The following is an 18,532-nucleotide window of genomic DNA, read 5'->3' as shown; positions in this document are numbered from 1 at the left end:
CTTTCCCCACCCGACTATCACCAAGGCCTGCGCTCTGCCTTTCAGGTGAATGAGCCAGTCACCTTTGGAGAAGTACCTGGGTTCTACCTTCCCCCACTTCCTCCTGGCCACCCTGTTTGTTCTCTGCTCCCTTTCTGGTCTAATGTCGAGGGTTAAATCCAGGGGGGTGGCAAGAGTCCTGGCCCTCGGTCAAGCCGGGCATGGGCATGCTCAGTGGGGGAGCGGGTGCTGGCCAGGCCCGGGGAGCTGGGCTGCTCCTGCCGCCGCCGGAGCCTGAGTGCGCGCAGCTCCGGGGCCGCAGCCTCCGGGCAGAGGCCACGCCGCGCCGCTCGCCGCCCCGGAACGCGCGGCGCCCGCCCCCTGCAGCCTGTGCTGCAGCTGCCGGCCGCCGGAGGGGGCGACCAAACATCAACCTGTTGTTCGTCCCGTCACCATTTATCAGCTCTCAGCACCACAAGGAAGTGCGGCACCCACACGCGCTCGGAAAGTTCAGCATGCAGGAAGTTTGGGGAGAGCTTGGCGACTAGCGCGGCGGCCGGCCATCGCGGGGCGAGCGCGGGCGGCAGTAGCGCGGTGCGGCGGCGGCCGTCCCGGGAGATCGCCCGGGTTTTTCTGAGAGCAAGGCTGTCCCCTCGGTCTCCGGTCCCAATGCCCCGGCTCATCCTTGTCTACACTCTAATCTGCGCAAACTTTTGCAGCTACCGGGACACTTCTGCAGCCCCGCAGAGCGCATCCATCAAAGCTTTGCGCAACGCCAACCTCAGGCGAGATGGTAAGAGGCTCGGGTTTTATTTACTTATTTTATTAAAAACAGTCACTTTTTCTTGTCCTCTCTTTGTCTCTCTCACGCGAACCCTGGTGAATGCATTGTGGTGTGGGGGGTTTCGTGTCCGTCCCCAGATCCCCAGTCCTGAGAGAGCCCCCTTTTTTTCTGGAATAGGATGGACATGTGTGGGATGCGTGCAGGAGGGAATGGGACGGGTGAGGTGGCTCTCTCCCCACGCTCTGGAGACTTCGATTTGATGCCCAAGGGGTACTGATTCCAGATCCCCGGAGTTGCAGAGAGTTGCAGGCTGCGCCGCCCATTGGTGAAGCTCTTAACCTTTTGAACTTGAAACTCAGATAGCTGAGACACTTAAAGTAGACGGAGGCACTCAAGAGTGACTTTCTCGGGTGACTTCTTTTAATTTTTATTGTTTTAGTGGAGAAAGAGGAAAAGAGGCATTTCAGTATCTCAGTCACACCTGGGACAGACTGACAGCTTTTCTTTAAATCGCTTAGTTTTAGGAGGTGGATGTGTGCCCATTCTGTCCCCAGAGTGACTTTCCCACTGGGGTTCAGAGTGGCTCAGAAGTTCAGAGTCTGGGAGAAGAGGGATTTTGGGGTTCCATCTGTACCATAGGGGGACCGGTTTCTGCTATTAATTTCCTGGCACAGAAGGCTTTTCAACTGTTTGCAAAAAAGTAAAGCTCTTTAAACAGCTATCCTAAGCAAGCTTGTTTGTTTTCCTTTATTCCAGAGGACACCTGGGTCATTGGGTCCCAGAGACTTTAATTCAGTTTATTTATGTTCTGGGCCTCCACCAAGTTCTGAAGTTGATTTATTTCTCAATTCTCAACTACAGCTGATGTTGCCAGTGTTTTGCAGCTGTTTCTGCTATCTACCTGAAGTGACTCAGAGGTTTTCCTTCATCAATAACATCTTCCTCTGCTTCTGTACAGTTCTAACACATCCCCTCAGATCACCAAGTTAATCTTGTTGGCTTCACTGTTTGAGCTGGCAACATTTGACTGTTCTCTGGAAAATTCATATTAGCTACCTTGTTCTCTCATTGTATGTCTTTAACTTGGACTTTGCTAAGAAGCTTCTGAACTTTGAAACAGAGAAACTTCATTATATTTTCTGATGACAAGTAAACTGCAGATTTCAGTACATTCAAATCATCTGAAGTGGGGTGTGTGTGTGTGTGTGTGTGTGTGTGTGTGTGTGGAAGGTACAGGGAACTATGGAGTCAACTCCTGGCCAGAGACCCCCCTATATGTATAGAATTACTTCATTATAGTGTTTTATGTAAAATGCGCCATTATTACCTTTCTGATAACTTTACAACTTAATTACAGCATAACATTTTCTTACTAAACTTAAAAAGTTTAGGCTTAAGATCAATCTTTTATAGTTTTGTTTTACTCATTAATATTTCCATCAAGACGTCTTCTTCTAGTTGAGTTTTTGGATTTGTTAATGCTTGCACTTTATATGTCCTTTCAGCTGCAGGGAGTAAAATGCCATTTCTAATTTGCATGACTTCATACCCATAATTGTGTAATCCTTGGCCTCCCAGTATCAGTTACAAGAAGTCAAGGACAGAATCTGAAAGTCTGTAAGCATTGCCCATTAGCCCACGATTCTTACTAAAACCAAGTCATGCAGCTCATAATATTTTTTTGAAAATAATAATCTCATTTTATTTTTCTGTGTGAAAACTCTATATATCTGTCAAGTCTATATAACAAATGATATACTTCATCATAATTTCAAAAACTTCCCTGGATTTAGTTCTCCATATTTTAGCTAAAGCTGTTTTGCAGTTATTCTAATAGTAGACTCACAAATACACACACATGCATTTTGATTGGTTTATATTGTTCAATACTTTTCTCAATGTCAATAAATAAGACTAGGAAAAGGGAAAGGATACTTCGGATAAAAGAAAATTGTCACATACAGAGTAAATAAATTAACTCATAATGTTTGGTTAGTTTGGAGAATTTTCAAAAGGTAGCTTATTCTTATAGAGCATGCATTCTCAAAAAGAAAAAAAAATATTGCCCCAAAAGGTCAAAATTGGATATTAGGAGGTGAAAAATCTTTGGTATTACAATGGTGTGTGGTCCTCGAAAGGGCCAGTGCATACAAACAGATTAACAGTCTATCTCTAGTGTTAATATTTCATAGGGAGAGGATGTGATTAGGAAAAAAAAGTCTAAAAGGGCACCTTAAGTGGGGATTGACAATAATGTAAAAAACGTTGAGAAACATTGCCGGAGAGTTTTGGAGAGACAGTAGAATAAAGAGTCTTTGAAGAAGTCTAGACGTTGTCTGAAAAATCTTAATGGCAACAGTTGAGCTGACAAGAGAAACTAATAATTTACTAAATTAAACCCTTGTTCTGATTCCAGACATTTTCCACTTGCTGTCCCAATGTTTCCTAATGCTTCATTGAAGAAGACAGTATTCTTGATCTTTTGACTATCAGATTAAGACAGGGTATAAGCTTGGGAAGGGGATGGACCTGGAATATAAGGGGGAATATAGAAGATAAAAGTTCCCAACCATTAATTTAGAGCCTCTGGAAGATCTGGCGCTCAGATTACAAATGGTAAGAAATCACAACAAAGAAATTAGCCATGACCCTTGAGTAGGGGTTTTGGAAACTATTATCTCATGATGAAACTGTCATTACACTGAGTGCCATCGATTTCTCCCTGCTGACCCTGTTAGCTGCTACCTAATTTTGGGGTTAAGAAAGGAATAAAGAGGGCAGGCATCCTGTGCTGCACATGAGGTGTGTTGGAGACTGTCCAGCCTGATTAAAAAAAAAACACCAACAACTTGTTTTTTATCAACCTGTACTTAATAGCTCCAGATAACCAGAGTAGTTAAGAAATGATACAGAAGTGAAGTGTAAGGGTTGATTAATAATATAGTTTTCTGCTATCCAGTATAGCAGACTGGTCTGCTGCTGTCTACTGGCTTTCCAGAACTCGTCATTATATTATACAGTTGACTCTTGGGGGTTAGGGTTGTCACCCCTTTGTCAGTCAAATATCCAAATATAACTTTTGACTCCCCAAAACCTTAACTACTAACAGCCTACTGTTGACTGGAAGCCTTACCAATAACATAAACAATCAGTTAACACATATTTTGTATTAGATGTATTATACACTGTATTCTTACAATAAAGTAAGCTACAAAAAATAAAATTTTATTGATAATTTCAAGGAAAAGAAAATATAGTATTTATTGAAAAAAAAAATCTATGTATAAGTGGACCTATGCAGTTCAAAGCTGTGTTGTTCAAGGGTCAACTATATTATTGTCCTAAAAGGAATATCTGTAGAGCCTTTCCCAGCACCTGCAGAATGGCTGAAGGTGACGGAATGGAGGACAGTGGTTGGATTTGGTCTCTGTATCCAAGAAGAAAAAGGTTCTATATCTAAGAAGGAGTAAAATTAGATTGCAGGACTTAATTGAATATTTATACTTCCTTATATCATATTTATTACTTTTTCTCAAACTGATTCACCTCTTGAGGCAGAAAAAACTCTTCATTTGGCAATAGCATCCACGTATTCTTATTTTAGTGCCTATGTACTTGTTGATTTTTAATAATAACTGGCCACAACTGGTATTGCTTAGAGTGTGGATCAAGAAGGGTAAAGGTAGCAATTAACTGGCAGCATTATGTACTCATTTTCCCATCAAACTAGATAGAACTTCCTGCTGAGGAGATTAAGAATACAGAGTCATTCTTCACTTTGTTGACTTATTGTTGCATTCAGAAAGTACAGGTGCTTGTGGTAAGTGGTTTGAATTTGGTTTTGTTGTGTTATTTAGTATTCTTGTTCTTGAATCATCTATTACATTATCATAATCTAGAGATAGGCCTGCAATTTTAGTAATTGTGGTCTTAGGTTTTTAAGTACTCAAGCTGGATGTTTAAATAACATGGGTTCCTATTATCCCAGCGGAAGACAGTACATTGACTTTGGTACAAAGATCAAAGCTTAAAGGGAAGGCAATACAATAGAGGACAATATAAACAAAGTGAACGCTAAGAATCAGATTTGTGTCTAATTCATACATTCTTCAGTGTTTATATTTCTGTTCAACTCTAGGGATATTAAAACCTCATAATATTATAGAGCATGGTGGTGATTACATATTTTAAATGCAGCATAGCATTGACTTGCCACCATAGATTACATTGTTTAATTTAATTGTTTTTAAATTTATCCTTATTGTTGAAAGTATTACAGATATCTCCTTCCTCCCCCCCATTGATCTCCCCCACCCCAGTCCCACCTCCTTCTCATGCCTTCACCGAATTATTGTCTGTGTCCATGGGTTTTGCATATATGCATATAAGTTCTGTGGTTAATTTCTTCCCACTTTCCCCTTCCCTCTGAAATATGCCAGTCTCTTGCATGCTTCAATGTCTCTGGTTCTATTTTGTTCATCAGTTTGTTCATGAGATTCCACATTTAAATAGATCATGTGATACTTGTCTTACTCTGTCTGGTTCAGCCATGTGTTTATATACTTTGTAACAGAAGGGAACACTAGGTGTGAGTTATAGGCATGACCATATTGTGTTTAATAAATTGACAGTGATTTTTGTTTACAAGATTTCCCCTTTAAGTGAGTGAAAGCAAAATATTGTTTCAGAACCACAAGTTCAAATAATGTCCGAAAGAGTCACTGACAAGCCATAAGCGTGGTGTCACACAGGACTCTCCAGCACAAGCGGCTCAGATAATCCCATCATTCTAAGTCTGGAAGGATGTGCACCGTTATGTAACTGTCCTGGAGAGTTGAGTCATAATGCAAATCATTTTTCTTCTAGAACTTACTCTTGAACTTTCTTTGCTGAAATGATCTGATTAGCATAAAAACGCACTTCCTGAAGACCTTAATAAAATTCTTTCTCGTAGTAAAATAGGAACATCTTTTAAGCAAATCAGATGTAGGATGTTTCTAACTCTTCTGTGCCATGCCATTTCTGTAATGCATTGGCTTTTATAAAAGATCAAGATGACTTTAGAGAAGAATGGGGTACCCTTTGCATTATCTGATCTCCTTTAAGGTTATCTCTTTTCAGGTCATACTTTACTTGATCTGGACTGTCCAGAGAAGAAGGAACAAATCATTGTTAACCCTGAGCTCTGCTGCTCACCCTACTAGAACTATTATTCATTTATTGAAAAATTATTTATTGTATCTCTAATAACTGCCAGTTTCTGTGCCAGATGCTCAGTTATCAGACACATTTTGAATGAAACAAATACGGTTCCTGCCTTCTTGGAGCCTATGGTCTCGTGGGCAATATAGAAAAATAAGTGCTTAGTTCCAGTGTGTTGTCGTTGTGTTTGGATGCACCCTAGAGAGTCCCTCGATTCTTAAGAAGTACCTTAGAGGCCAGCACGAAATGCCTCAGAGGCTGAACATGTATAGCTTCAGATTCTCCACTCCTGTTTCAATAGAACAATTCCATGTGTCTCCACATTTCTGTTTCACATATTTGAATTCTTTCTAAGATTTTTATTTGGAAAAAAATGTATTTTCCAGTTTAAAAACCATGAAACCACTATGTTGTGTGATAGGTGCTTTAATCGAGGGAATGCGCAGGAGTATGGGAATTCACAAGGAGGACCTAATATAGATTAGGGGTTGGAGAAGCTTCCTGGGGGAAGTTATGTCTACACTGGGGAATGAAGAATGCATAAGAGCTAAGAAGCTGGCAGCAGTGAGGAAGGAGGGTGGGTTTTCTAGTGCAGAGAATAGCACTTGCCAAGATTTAGAGATGAGAACATTGGTAAGCAAGTGTCCACTAGTGAAAGGTTTGGGAAGTAAAGTTAGGGAGTTTGGCAGTCCTGCTGAGGGCAATGGGAAGCCAGTGAAAGATTTAATTTAGGGAAAGATATGCCCTATTCTGTGTTTCAATGCCGAGTGCTGTAGTGTTTCTGAGAAGTCAGCCAGACCAGGGCTGTGATCAAGACCAGCCTTTTGCTTGGCTGCTGTGACTCAGTGGCTCAGTGGTTGAGCATTGACCTAGGAACCAGGAGGTCACAGTTCGATTCCTGGTCAGGGCACATGCCTCGGTTGCAGGCTCTGTCCCCAGTAGGGGCCATGCAGGAGGCAGCCGATCAATGATTCTCTCTCATCATTGATGTTTCTATCTCTCTCTCCTTCTCCCTTCCTCTCTCTGAAATCAATAATAATAAAAAAGAAAAGGCCAGTCTTTCTATACCTCCCCTGCCTGTGGGACATAGACACAGAATATATTCTCAATATGCTAGAGGAGGCCATGCCTGAGTTTTCTTGGGACAGCACTGAGGTCCCCTCACCCTGGATACACCTCTGCAGCTCAGAACCCCAGATATTAGAAACTGTTGATTATATCTGAAGTCTCATAGGGTAATATTAATCATGACAGTGACCTGTTGAGTGCTTCAAGTTATTTCACTTCTATATTTCAGAATTAATGCAATTTAAAAGGGAGCACTTTCACATTAACTCTAATGAGGACAGTTTTGACAAAAAATTGCGAGGGGATCTATATATATAAAAGGCTAAGTTGACTCGCGCATGCACAATACATAGAAAGCTCTTGCTGGCGCCATTCACACATGTGTGTTTCAATCTGTCACTGTTGATCGTGAATTTGGTTGACACTTCTATTTTAGAGAAAGGGTGAATAGCGATATTACAATATTTCTTCTAATTAATTTCCTTTCAATGTGCACGAATCTGTGCACCGGGTCACTAGTAATATATAAAAGCTAAAAAGAAAGAACCCAAGACAAATACTGCAGCAGAAATGTACTGTCTCCCCACACAGTATTTCAGGACCCTCTGTAAGTCATAAATAAAGGAATTAGCCCACGAGACACTAACGTGTACAGTGCACAGACAGGAGGAAATATTGTCTTCCGAGGATGTTTCTCAGAACAGGAATGAAGCAAAACTTGTTTCTTACAAGAGTTGATGATGCTTTAATACTATATCTTTGCTCTCACCTTGACATGCAGACATTGGTATATTAACTTTAATACTGGTAGATTAATACTGTGTTTTCTTATGTTTTGTGCTGTGTGCAAATTAGTGGTTTTTGTATAATTGGGAGACAGAGAGATCGGTGACAGGACCGTAGGCATGTGAGCTGTCTTTCATAAAGAATAGTGATCTTTTCTCAGACATTACGTTTTTCACTTGAGCACCTTTTTGTGCAGTGTTTATAAAGACATAATTGTGGATGCAGTACTTTATCTATAAAAGCGAGCCAAACATTATGGAAAGCTTGTGTGATAGGATTCTTGATTTCTGAAATTTGAAATCCAGCATGCCTTCTTTGGTCTGAGGGAGTGTAGTGACAATTGCTGGAGTGAGTTATGAGCATGGGTTGAATATTCTGTGTTAATTTTTAACAAGTCATTTCAGACCCAATGGTGAGAAGCTGTTGACAAGTTTCGTATTTTACTGAAACGCTTAATAAGCAATATAGCAATAGGCTAATTTTCTGGAATTTAGCTATTCAGCAACCTCAGCTATGTAAAACACAACCAAATGAACTAATAAATATGCAACAAATTCTCTTAAAAGCCAAAATTAGTGTCACAAAGTGTATAAATGAGTTCATAGCGCTCATGTGGTAGACATTAAAGGACCATTTGCCTTTACTCTCCATGCAATTCCATCCCACTTGCTTGTGTGGTCCCCAGACCCACAGCAGACTGGGAGCGTGCTGTGACGTCAGTGAACCGGACTGGTTCCGGTTATCGCACTGTTAGCGTTGAGAAGTGACAGCTAGTAGTTTTCCTGCCTCCTCTTATATTTTCAAGCTTTGAAAATCATTTTTAAGACCAAAGAAAGCACAGCCGGCTTAGGCTCCTTATTGAATACAGTGAAAAATGCAACTGAATGTTTGTGCTGCCCTCTAAATTCATACCCTGAAATTTGTAACTCCCAATGTGATGATAATAGAAAGTGGAATTGGGGGGAACTGATTAGATTATGAGGACAGAGTCCTCATGAATGGAATTAGTACTCTTGTGAAAGAGACACCGAGAGTGCATCCCTCCGTCTGCCATGTGAGTGAGGACACAGCGAAAAGACATTGAACCTACGGGCACCGCAATCTTGGGCTCTAGAACAGTAAGAAATACTTTTCTGCCGTTTCTAAGCCACAGTCTATGGTATTTGGTTTTAGCGGCCCAAATGGACTGAGTTACAAACTATTTCCCAGTGCCACCAGGGAATCATGATATTGCAGCCTAGTAAACTTGCTGATGTTTTTATTGATGCTTTTGAGTCAAAAAGGAAAGTTTAGATTACACATTTGATAGGTTTACCAGTATCATAAGTTGGAAATGGTATCAACTTAAGTATATATGGATTTCACCAGAAGATTTACAATGCTCACTTTTACAGCTTTGCGGAAACAAGCGATTGTAGCCCGGATGGTAATAAGCTAATAAGCTGTTGTTATCATTCTTTCAGTGGTAACTGGCAGATCTGTGTTAGTCAAGAGGGAAGTGAGCAGGGATTTCTATCAGTACTTCGGATTAGATCCTATTGGGATTAGAGTCCTTAATAATTTGAATGAAGACATGGAAAACATATCTTCCAAACTTGCATATTTTAGCTGGAAAGAATAGCTGTTAGGTTGGATTACATGCCAAGGTTGGCTGACTTTTTCTGTATAGGGCCAAATAGCAAATATTTTAGGCTTTTTAGGCCATCAGTTCTCTGTTTCATGTTACATGAAAGCAGCCACAGAAATTACATAAATGAATGGGTGTGGCTGTGTTCCAATAAAATGTTATTTACAAAATAGGTAGTGTGCCTGTAACTATAGTTTACTGATTGTTGAATTATAAAATCCACACGTTCTTAGGTTGAAATGATGGGCTTATCCTATTAAAATGAAATTCAACGGAGATAAATGAAAAATCTAGCTCTTTGGCTATAAAATAAGAGCAACTCCATAATTATAAAATAAAATAACTTGAATTAGCACCAGTTTATGCAATGGTAGATTAGAGAGATAGATGATAGATAGATATAGTCTATACCTATATCTCTCTTTATCTTCTAACTGGCTTAGTTGAACACAGTTTATGTTTCAACAAATGATGTAGTTGCTAACCAACAATAACATCAAGTATAAACCCAGTATTTCGCATTAATAGTTATCTCAGGATCAGAGTTAGCGATGCTCTTCTAAGTCAGCCCTGTATGTGAGTATTGTGCTTTTATATCCCCTCCTATGCATGATTCTACCTCCTTTTTTGTTGTTTGTTAATCTCTAGGATAGTTTTCCACTGATTTTTAGAGAGAGTGAAAGAGAGGGGGAGAGACAGAGAGAGAAACATCAATGTGAGAAAGACACGTGGCCTCAGTGGGCCAGCAGGGAATCAAACCTGCCACTGAGGTATGTGCCCTCGACTGGAATCGAACCTGTGACTCGTTAGTCCGTGGGCCAATGCTCAATCTATTGAGCCAAACTGGCTAGGGCCGATTCTCCCTCTTTCTGATTCCCTCAATCCCAAAACCTAATCCCACAGAGTTTACTCCCCCTCCTCTATTTAAACTTTCTCTTCTTATTGTCTCTATCCTCTCACCAACTCCCATCTACAAGTTTCATTGCACCCTCCCATAACATATACAAGGTGTTTTACTGATTCTCTTCATTTTATCACCGTATTAACTTCTTCTGTCTCACTATAGCTCACTGTCTCCATTCCTCTCTATTTTACCCTTTGCAATTTCATCATCTCTGCTGCTCCACTGAACTGTGCTGGGTGAGGTCACTATAATTTGTAGCCTCCTTGTGATTGGCAGGCCTTTTCTTGAAATGTTCTCTTCCCTTGGCTTGACACTGCCCCGTCTTTGCCTTAACTGCTCCTAAATGATATGTTTTAAATGGTGATATAAACAAAGGCAGAACCAACTGAATACTTATTTTAGGTTATTTGGAGTAGCAAAGTATATTTTATGTTTTGTTCTGTGCCCGCAACCATTATGAACAGTGACAGATCTTATGTATGCAGCATTTTGTTATATAAAAAGAAAGAGCATTCAAAGGTGACAAATAATGCCATATTTTAACCTATCAGGTTCTACAACTGCAACATTTTGGGATAGATACACATAAATTCATATATAAACTTACCCTATTTAAAATAATAGAAGGATATTTATAACAATGGAAAATGATATTGAACACACATAGATTTTCTTATATCTTTTACCCTTTTGTTTATTTATTATTTTTCTCTCCTTGGCTGGGTTTTCTCTTCCCGCCTGTGCTGTAATTATCGGTATGTTTTTTAAGGCTCTAACTTTAGCCTTATCTTTCCATTTTATCCCTGAGAGTCTCTGGAAGATCTTAGTTTTGTCCAAAGGGTCAACTGCTATTTACGTGCCAATGTCCTGTAGACCTACATTTACAGCTTCTACTTCTTTACTGTGCTCTCCACCTCTTTTTACTTCACTAATTGAGTTCTACAAGGGTGATCTCACTGGGATTTAAAGGAAACGCTTCGATTCAGTAGGCCTCAGAGTAAAATAATTAGTTTTATATTGTTTTTAACTTTTTAATTTTTAAATATTAGAATATTCATCCAGTGGTGCATTCCTAAACTGTATTAATCTTTTTGTTGTCATTGTTCTTCCAGGCACATCATAATTGTTTTTTAATGGACTTTTGAGTACATGTACTGACCAGGTGTGACATTTTAGGGTGTAAAATTTAGACAGAGGAATTGCACCACTTTACGTGGCCTTTCCTGACTCTCAACCCTCCCAATCAACTACTCCTTTATTTTTCCCACATTCCCATCATAGAGCCTATACTGATATTTATCTACCTGGCTTCTGTTGGTGTAAGCAGTCTCTGTACTTAATAAAGTTAAGCATCCTCATTGTCCATGTCATTGCCTGGCAGGTAGGAGTAGCTCGATAAGATTTGAGGAACCAGGAAATCAGCCAATAACTGTCTTTTTTCTTACGGCTGATCATTTGGGCCACATGAGCCCTCCCACGACCATAATGAATGGGAGAAAGGATGTTTAACTCCTAACCTGGGGTGACTCTAAGGTTTCTGAGAATTGTCTGGTGTCTGTTAATATCAGTGAATAGGATAGGGACTAGAAGAGGAAGAGCAGATAAGGGAAGGTGATAGAAATATAAAAGTAACTGTGGACACTTTCAGCTCAGGAACTTGTGCAGTATTTGTGTAGATGAACTCGAGGCAGGGGGCAAAAGGGAAGCACTTATTTGCATAAATTATATGCAAAGTAAAATAGAGTAATTAACGATCATGTCTTTACAGTAAGTGGTGTTTCTGATTGTGGGTGTACATGCTAATACCTGATATTTCTTGCGTACTTATAACATGCAAAAGTGCTTTCTTAGCTGTTATAAACATTAGCTTGGTGGAGAGAGTTGGTTATGTTTCCAAATGACTTTCTGGGAGTGCCAACATCACACATACTTTTAGATGCTGCCTAGGCATAAGCATGCCATTTTGTGGTTAATTTTGGACTTATATCAATGAAATGTGGAGAGTTTTTAACTGTTTTTTCCCCACCTCATCCTCCTAAAATAATCCCCACACATGCTCTGACTAGAATGAATTCTTCTTGGTATACCTTTCCCTTCCAGTGTTAGTATTTGAGAACTTTCATGTGAAGCTTCCACTACTTAATAATAGAAGTTCAAAGAAAGAAGTAAATAAAGTAAGGGTCAGTAAACAATTTGTAAGGTTGAATCTCAGTGGTTAAGTATAGAAAGCTAAGGTAAGATGAATTCATCTCCATTCCATTTAAAGATTTATTCATATAAAGTGAACACGTTCACACTTTAAGTTATTATACTGAGGATTAAACAAGAGAATCGCTACTGAATGGGACAAAAAGTATACATTTGCTATAAAACAAGAAGCTCACTGATGGAGTTGCTAAACATGGAAATAAATAATTTTAGACAGTAGTTAATTAAAAAAAAAAAGAATAGAGTGAGAGCTATTTGGAATTTAGTTTAAGTACGGGGTAAGGGGAGATTATTTAAATAACTCTGGGAGAGCCCCTCTGGCTTACACTGCTTTGATTCGGTTCTTTAGTTCACTGAAGGTTAGTTTACTAAAGTATTTTTCACCAAACCCAACTGCAAAAAGCATAAACAAACACATTTGTTCAATAAATATTGATTGAGTACTGACTCCATGCAGAGCACTGGATGAAGCACTAAGGCAAACAGTTAAGCATAAGGCACAGCCTCTACTCCATTATAACTTACACTAAAGGGATAAAATATGTATATGAATAATTATAGGGCAGCTTATGTTACCTAGTTTTGTTTTTTTATTTTAAAAAATTTTGTTTATTCAATTCCACGTACTATGTGATTCTTGTCTTTCTCTGACTGGCTCATTTCACTTGACCACGTCCATCCATGCTGTCAGAAATGGTAAGATTTCCTTCTTTTATATGGTCCAGCAGCATTCCATTATGCAAATATACCACAGCTCTTTTTTATCCACTCATCAACTGATGGACACTTAAGCTGCTTCCAAATTTTGGCTGTTGTAGGTAATACTGCAATGAACATAGGGGTGCATATATTCTTTACAATTAGTGTTTTGGGTTTCTTCAAACATGTTCCCTGAAGTGGAGCCCCTGGGTCAAAAAGCAGTCCCATTTTTAATTTTTTGAGCTAACTTCGTTCTGCTTTTTACAGGGTTTCACCAATCTGAATTCCCACCAGCAGTGCCAGGGTTCCCTGTTCTCTACATCCTCACCAACCCTTGTTGTTTGTTTATTTATTGATTAGAGGCCCCATGCACGAATTTGTGCATGGGTAGGGTCTGGCCAGCCCACCCCGATGGGGGCCAGCCAGGAGGAGGGGCAGCAGGAGGATTCCAAGCCGTGTCCAGCCCGTCTTTCTCAGTCCCCATTGGCCGGACCCCAGCATCAAGCTAACCTGCTGGTCAGAGCGTTTGCCCCTTGGTGGTCAGTGCACATCATACCGAGTGGTTGAGTGGACTTAGCATATCATTAGCATATTTGCTTTGATTTGTTGAACAGATGACCGGATGACCGGACACTTAGCATATTAGGTTTTTATTATATTGGATGATAGCCATTCTGAGAGATGTGAGGTGATACCTCATTGTGGTTTCAATTTGGATTTCTCTGATGATTAGTGAGGTTGACCATCTTTTCATATATCTTTGGACATCTGTATGTCCTCTTCGAAGAAGTGTCTATTCAGGCCCTTTGCCCATTTTTTAAATTGGATTATCTGGTTATTGCTGTTGAGTGTGTATGTTCTTTATAGATTCTGGATATTAAACCCTTATGAGATGTATCATTGACGAATATGCTCTCCAATTCAGGGGGCTGTATTTTTATTTTGTTGATCCTTTGCTGTGCAAAAACTTTTTAGCTTGCTGTAGTCCCATTTGTTCATTTTTTCTTTTGTTTCTCTTGCCTGAGGCAATATATCAGAAAATAATGTCCATGATTTTACTGCTTATGTGTTCATTTAGGATTTTTATAGTTTCTAGTTTAACATTTAAGTATTTAATCCATTTTTAGTGTATGGTATAAAGAACTGGCCTTAGTTTCATTTTTTTGCACATATGTATCCAATTTTCTCAACAACAGTTATTGAATAGACTATCTTTATTTCATTATATGTTTTTGCCTCTTTTGTTAAATATTAATTGACCATAAAGTTGTAGGTATATTTCTGGGTCCTCTATTTTGTACCATTGAACTATATGTCTGTTTTTATGTCAGTACCATGCTCTTTTGATAACTATGGCATTATAGTGTAGTTTGCTATCAGGTAGCATAATTCCTCTGACTTTGTTCTCCTTTCTTAAGATTGCTGTGGCTATCTGAGGCCTTCTGTGGTTCCATATAAATTTTTGGAATATTTGATCAAGTTCTGTGAATGTGTTGAATATATGGATCACTTTGAGTAGTATGGACATTTTAAGATGTTAATTATTTTGATCCATGAACATGGTATATGCTCTCATTTATTTGTATCTTCTTCATTTTCTTCATTGTCTTATAATTTTCCACAGGTCTTTTATATACTTGATTAAATTTAATATTTTTAACTGATTTTGGAGAGAGGAACAGAAAGGGAGAGAGAGATAGAAACATCAGTGATGAGAGAAAATCATTGATCAGCTGCCTCCTGCACACATACACTCCCACATTGGGGATCAGTCCTGCAGCCCAGGCACGTGCCCTGACTGGGAATCAAACCTATGACCTCTTGGTTCATGTATTGATGCTCAACCCCTGAGTCACACTCACTGGGCAAAATATATTTCTAGGCATTTTATTTTTTGATGCAATTGTAAATGGCATTGTTTTCTTAGTTTTCCTTTCTGATAGTTCATTATTGGTATATAAAATGCTACTGATTTCTGGTTATTTCTTTTGTATCCTGCTACTTTACTAAATACATTTACTAGTAGTAGTTTTGTGTTTTGTTTTTTTTCATGGAATCTTTAGGTTTCTTTACACACAGGATCATTTCATCTACAAGTAAGTAAGTTTTACTTACTTCTTCCATTCCAATTTGATGCATTTTATTGTCTTTCTTCTACTCACTTTGGAACTTGTTTGTTTTACTTTGTCTGGTTCCTTTAAGTATAAACTTAGATTGTTAGGTAGGCCTGTAATGCTATGAAATTTCCTCTCAGGACTACTTTCGCTGTGTCCCATAAATTTGAGGTTGTATTCTCATTTTCATTTGTTTTAAGGTATCTTTTTCTTCCTTGATCTTATTGTTAACCCAGTTATTGTTTAGTAACATGTTATTTAGCCTCCATGTTTTTGTGTGTTTTTTACTTGTGATTGATTTCCAGTTTCATACAATTATGGTTAGAGAAGGTACTTGAAATGATTTAAATTTTCCTAAATTAATTGGGACTTGACTTGTGGTCTAAAATGTGGTCTAGCCAAGATAATGTCTCATGTGCACTTGAAAAGAATGGATATTTTGCTGCTTTGGGGTGAAATGCTCTGAAGATATTAATTAAATCTATCTGATCTAGTGTGTTACTTAAGACTGCCGTTTCCTTGTTGATTTTTGGCCTAGAAGATCTATCCATTGATATCAATAGGGTGTTAAAATACCCTATTTTGACTGCATTTCTGTCAATCTCTCCCTTCATGTCCATCAAGGTTTGCTTTACATATTTAGGTGCTCTTATGTTGGGCGCATACATTTTAGCAAGGGTTACATCCTCTTATTGGATTGTTCCTTTCATCATTATGTAGTATCCTTCTATGTCTCTTACTATAGCCTTGGTTTTAAAGTCTATTTTGTCAGATATAAGTATTGTTACAATAGCTTTTTTTTTTTCCTTTCCATTTTCATGAAATATCTTTTTCCATCCCTTTACTTTTAGTCTGTGTGTATCATTTGTTCTGAGGTGTGTCTTTTGTAGACAACATTTATATGTGTCTTGTTTCCATATCTATTCAGTAACCTATGCCTTTTGATTGGAGCATTTAAGCTTTTTACAATTAAAGTGATTATTGATAGGTGCATATTTATTGTCATTTTATTCTTTTAATGCTGTTCCTCTGTTGTTGTTGTTGCTGTTGTTGTTGTTTTTCTTCTTCTTCTCCTTCTCTTCCTCCTCCCCCTCCTCCTTCTCCCCTTCCTCCTCCTCCTCCTCCTCCTCCTCCTCCTCCTTCTCCTTCTCCTTCTCCTCTTCCTCCTCCTCTTCTTCCTCCTCCTCTTCCTCCTTTTTCTTCATCTCCTTCTCCTTCTTTTCCTCCTTCTTCAGGAAGACCCTTTAACATTTATTTTACTACTAGTTTGGTGGTAACAAATACCTTTACCTTTTGCTTATCTGGAAAGCTCTTTATCTCTCTTTCAATTTTAAATGATAAGCTTGCTGGATAGAGTAATCTTGTTTTCAGGCCCATGTTTTTCATTACTTTGAATACTTCGTGCCAGTCCCTTCAGGACCGAAATGCTTCTATTGAGAAATCAGCAAACAATCTTATGGATGTTCCCTTGTAGCTAACTGCCTTTCTTTTGCTGCTTTTAAGATTTTTATCTTTGTCTTCAACCTCTGTCATTTTAATTATGATGTATATTGGTGTGGGCCATCTTTTTGGGGACTCTCTGTGCTTTCTGGACCTGTGTGTCTTTTTCCTTCACCTGCTTAGGGAAATTTTCAGTCATTATTTCTTCAGATAGGTTCTTGATTCCTTGCTCTCTCTCTTCTCCTTCTGGTTACCCCTGTAATGTGGATGTTGTTATACTTCATGTTGTCCCAAAGGTCCCTTAAACTATCCTCATTTTTTTCAATTCCTTTTTTCCCCTGCTCTAATTGGGTATTTTTCTACCTTGTCTTCCAAATTGCTGATTTGATCTTATACAATCTACTATTTAGTCCGTCCAGTGTATTATTTTTTAAAAAAAATCTTTATTGTTGAAAGTATTATATATGCACCCCATTTTCTCCCATTGACCTCTTCCAGTGTGCTTATCCAAAGTGATATACAAAAATGACCAATTTTAGTGAGTGCTTTAGTGCAGATTGTAAATCTATATATTGGGGTATGTTCTAGGCTGAGTAATGGCCCTCAAAGATTTTATGTCCTACTTCTGGCACCTCTAAATGCTATCTTATATGGTAAAGACTTTGCAGGTGTGATTTAACTAAGGATCCAGAGATGGAGAGATTATCTTGGATTACACGGGTATCCTTATAGGAGACAGACTATGGGAGACTTGGCACAGGCAGAAGAAGATAAGGCATTGTGACCATAGAAACAGATTTAAGTGATGTGGCCACAAGCCAAGGAATGTGAGCAGCCACCAGAAACTAGAAGAAGCAGGGAACAGAGTCTCCCCTAGGGCACTCAGAGGGAGCACGACCCTGCCAACACTTTGATTTTTGTTCACTGAACTGATTTCAGACTTCTGGCCTCTGAATTATAAAAGCATAAATATGTGTTGTTTTAAGCCAATAAATGTGTGGCAATGTGTTATGTTACAGCACTGACATAAACATAAAAAAGCATTTGATATGAAAGATGGAACTGCTTAGTTTGATGAACTCAATTTTCTAGCCATTTACAAAATTTCACTGTCCAGTAATTCTATATTGATAGCTTAGTATTACATTTAGGCCTCTGCTTTTGAGAAATTTCTAGCCTTACTTTGGCCCTCATTCTATATCAGAATATTTAGAAAATTCAAGTCCTGACATGATGAAAATGATACTATTTCATTATATTTCATAGATTTTAAAAAAAATTTCTCTTAAGCAAAATATATCATTTATGTATTTCTTGGCTCATACATTCACTTATTTGTTTATTCACAAATTCTTGTTGTGATTCCACTATATGCCAGTTTCTGTACTAGGTTCTGGGGCACAATGTCAAAAGTGATATGATAATAATTACTTTGTTAATTGAGCATGGGGTAATTATGTGATAATCACTAGCATCCAAAAGGTACTTATTAGTGTGGAGAGTATGCTGATGTAATATATATTGTCAGTGCAATGATGATTTATATATTAGGTGATGGAATAGAAGAGATATATTTAGAAAAAATATTTTCAAATATTAGGATTATTGGAAATTTGGAGTTTAGGGCAGTATCAGTGAATTCCAGTTGATTACTGTTTTTAAATCTTGGCAGTGAGCTACAGGTTTCATTTTCTTGTAGTTTTACATGCTCACCACTCTGC

At 38.6% G+C, this 18,532-nt stretch overlaps 1 protein-coding gene across 2 annotated transcripts in view; it reads left to right on the top strand.

Annotated features, from left to right (window-relative positions):
• The first annotated feature begins 260 nt into the window (after positions 1–260).
• PDGFD (platelet derived growth factor D) overlaps positions 261–18,532 on the top strand; it is a 224,786-nt gene continuing 206,514 nt past the window's right edge. Inside the window, exon 1 of one of the 2 annotated variants that reach the window (XM_036324423.1) lies at positions 261–772. In XM_036324423.1, the coding sequence (XP_036180316.1) occupies positions 649–772 (124 nt within the window). In that variant the 5' untranslated portion in view covers positions 261–648. The remainder of the gene's footprint in view (positions 773–18,532) is intronic. The other variant, XM_036324422.1, reaches the window with a different exon arrangement.

The sequence above is a fragment of the Myotis myotis genome, unplaced genomic scaffold (assembly GCF_014108235.1).
Source record: "Myotis myotis isolate mMyoMyo1 unplaced genomic scaffold, mMyoMyo1.p scaffold_m19_p_10, whole genome shotgun sequence".
NCBI classification, from domain to species: domain Eukaryota; kingdom Metazoa; phylum Chordata; class Mammalia; order Chiroptera; family Vespertilionidae; genus Myotis; species Myotis myotis.
Note: the sequence above shows the minus strand (reverse complement) of the source record. Positions and strands in the feature narration are given on the sequence as shown.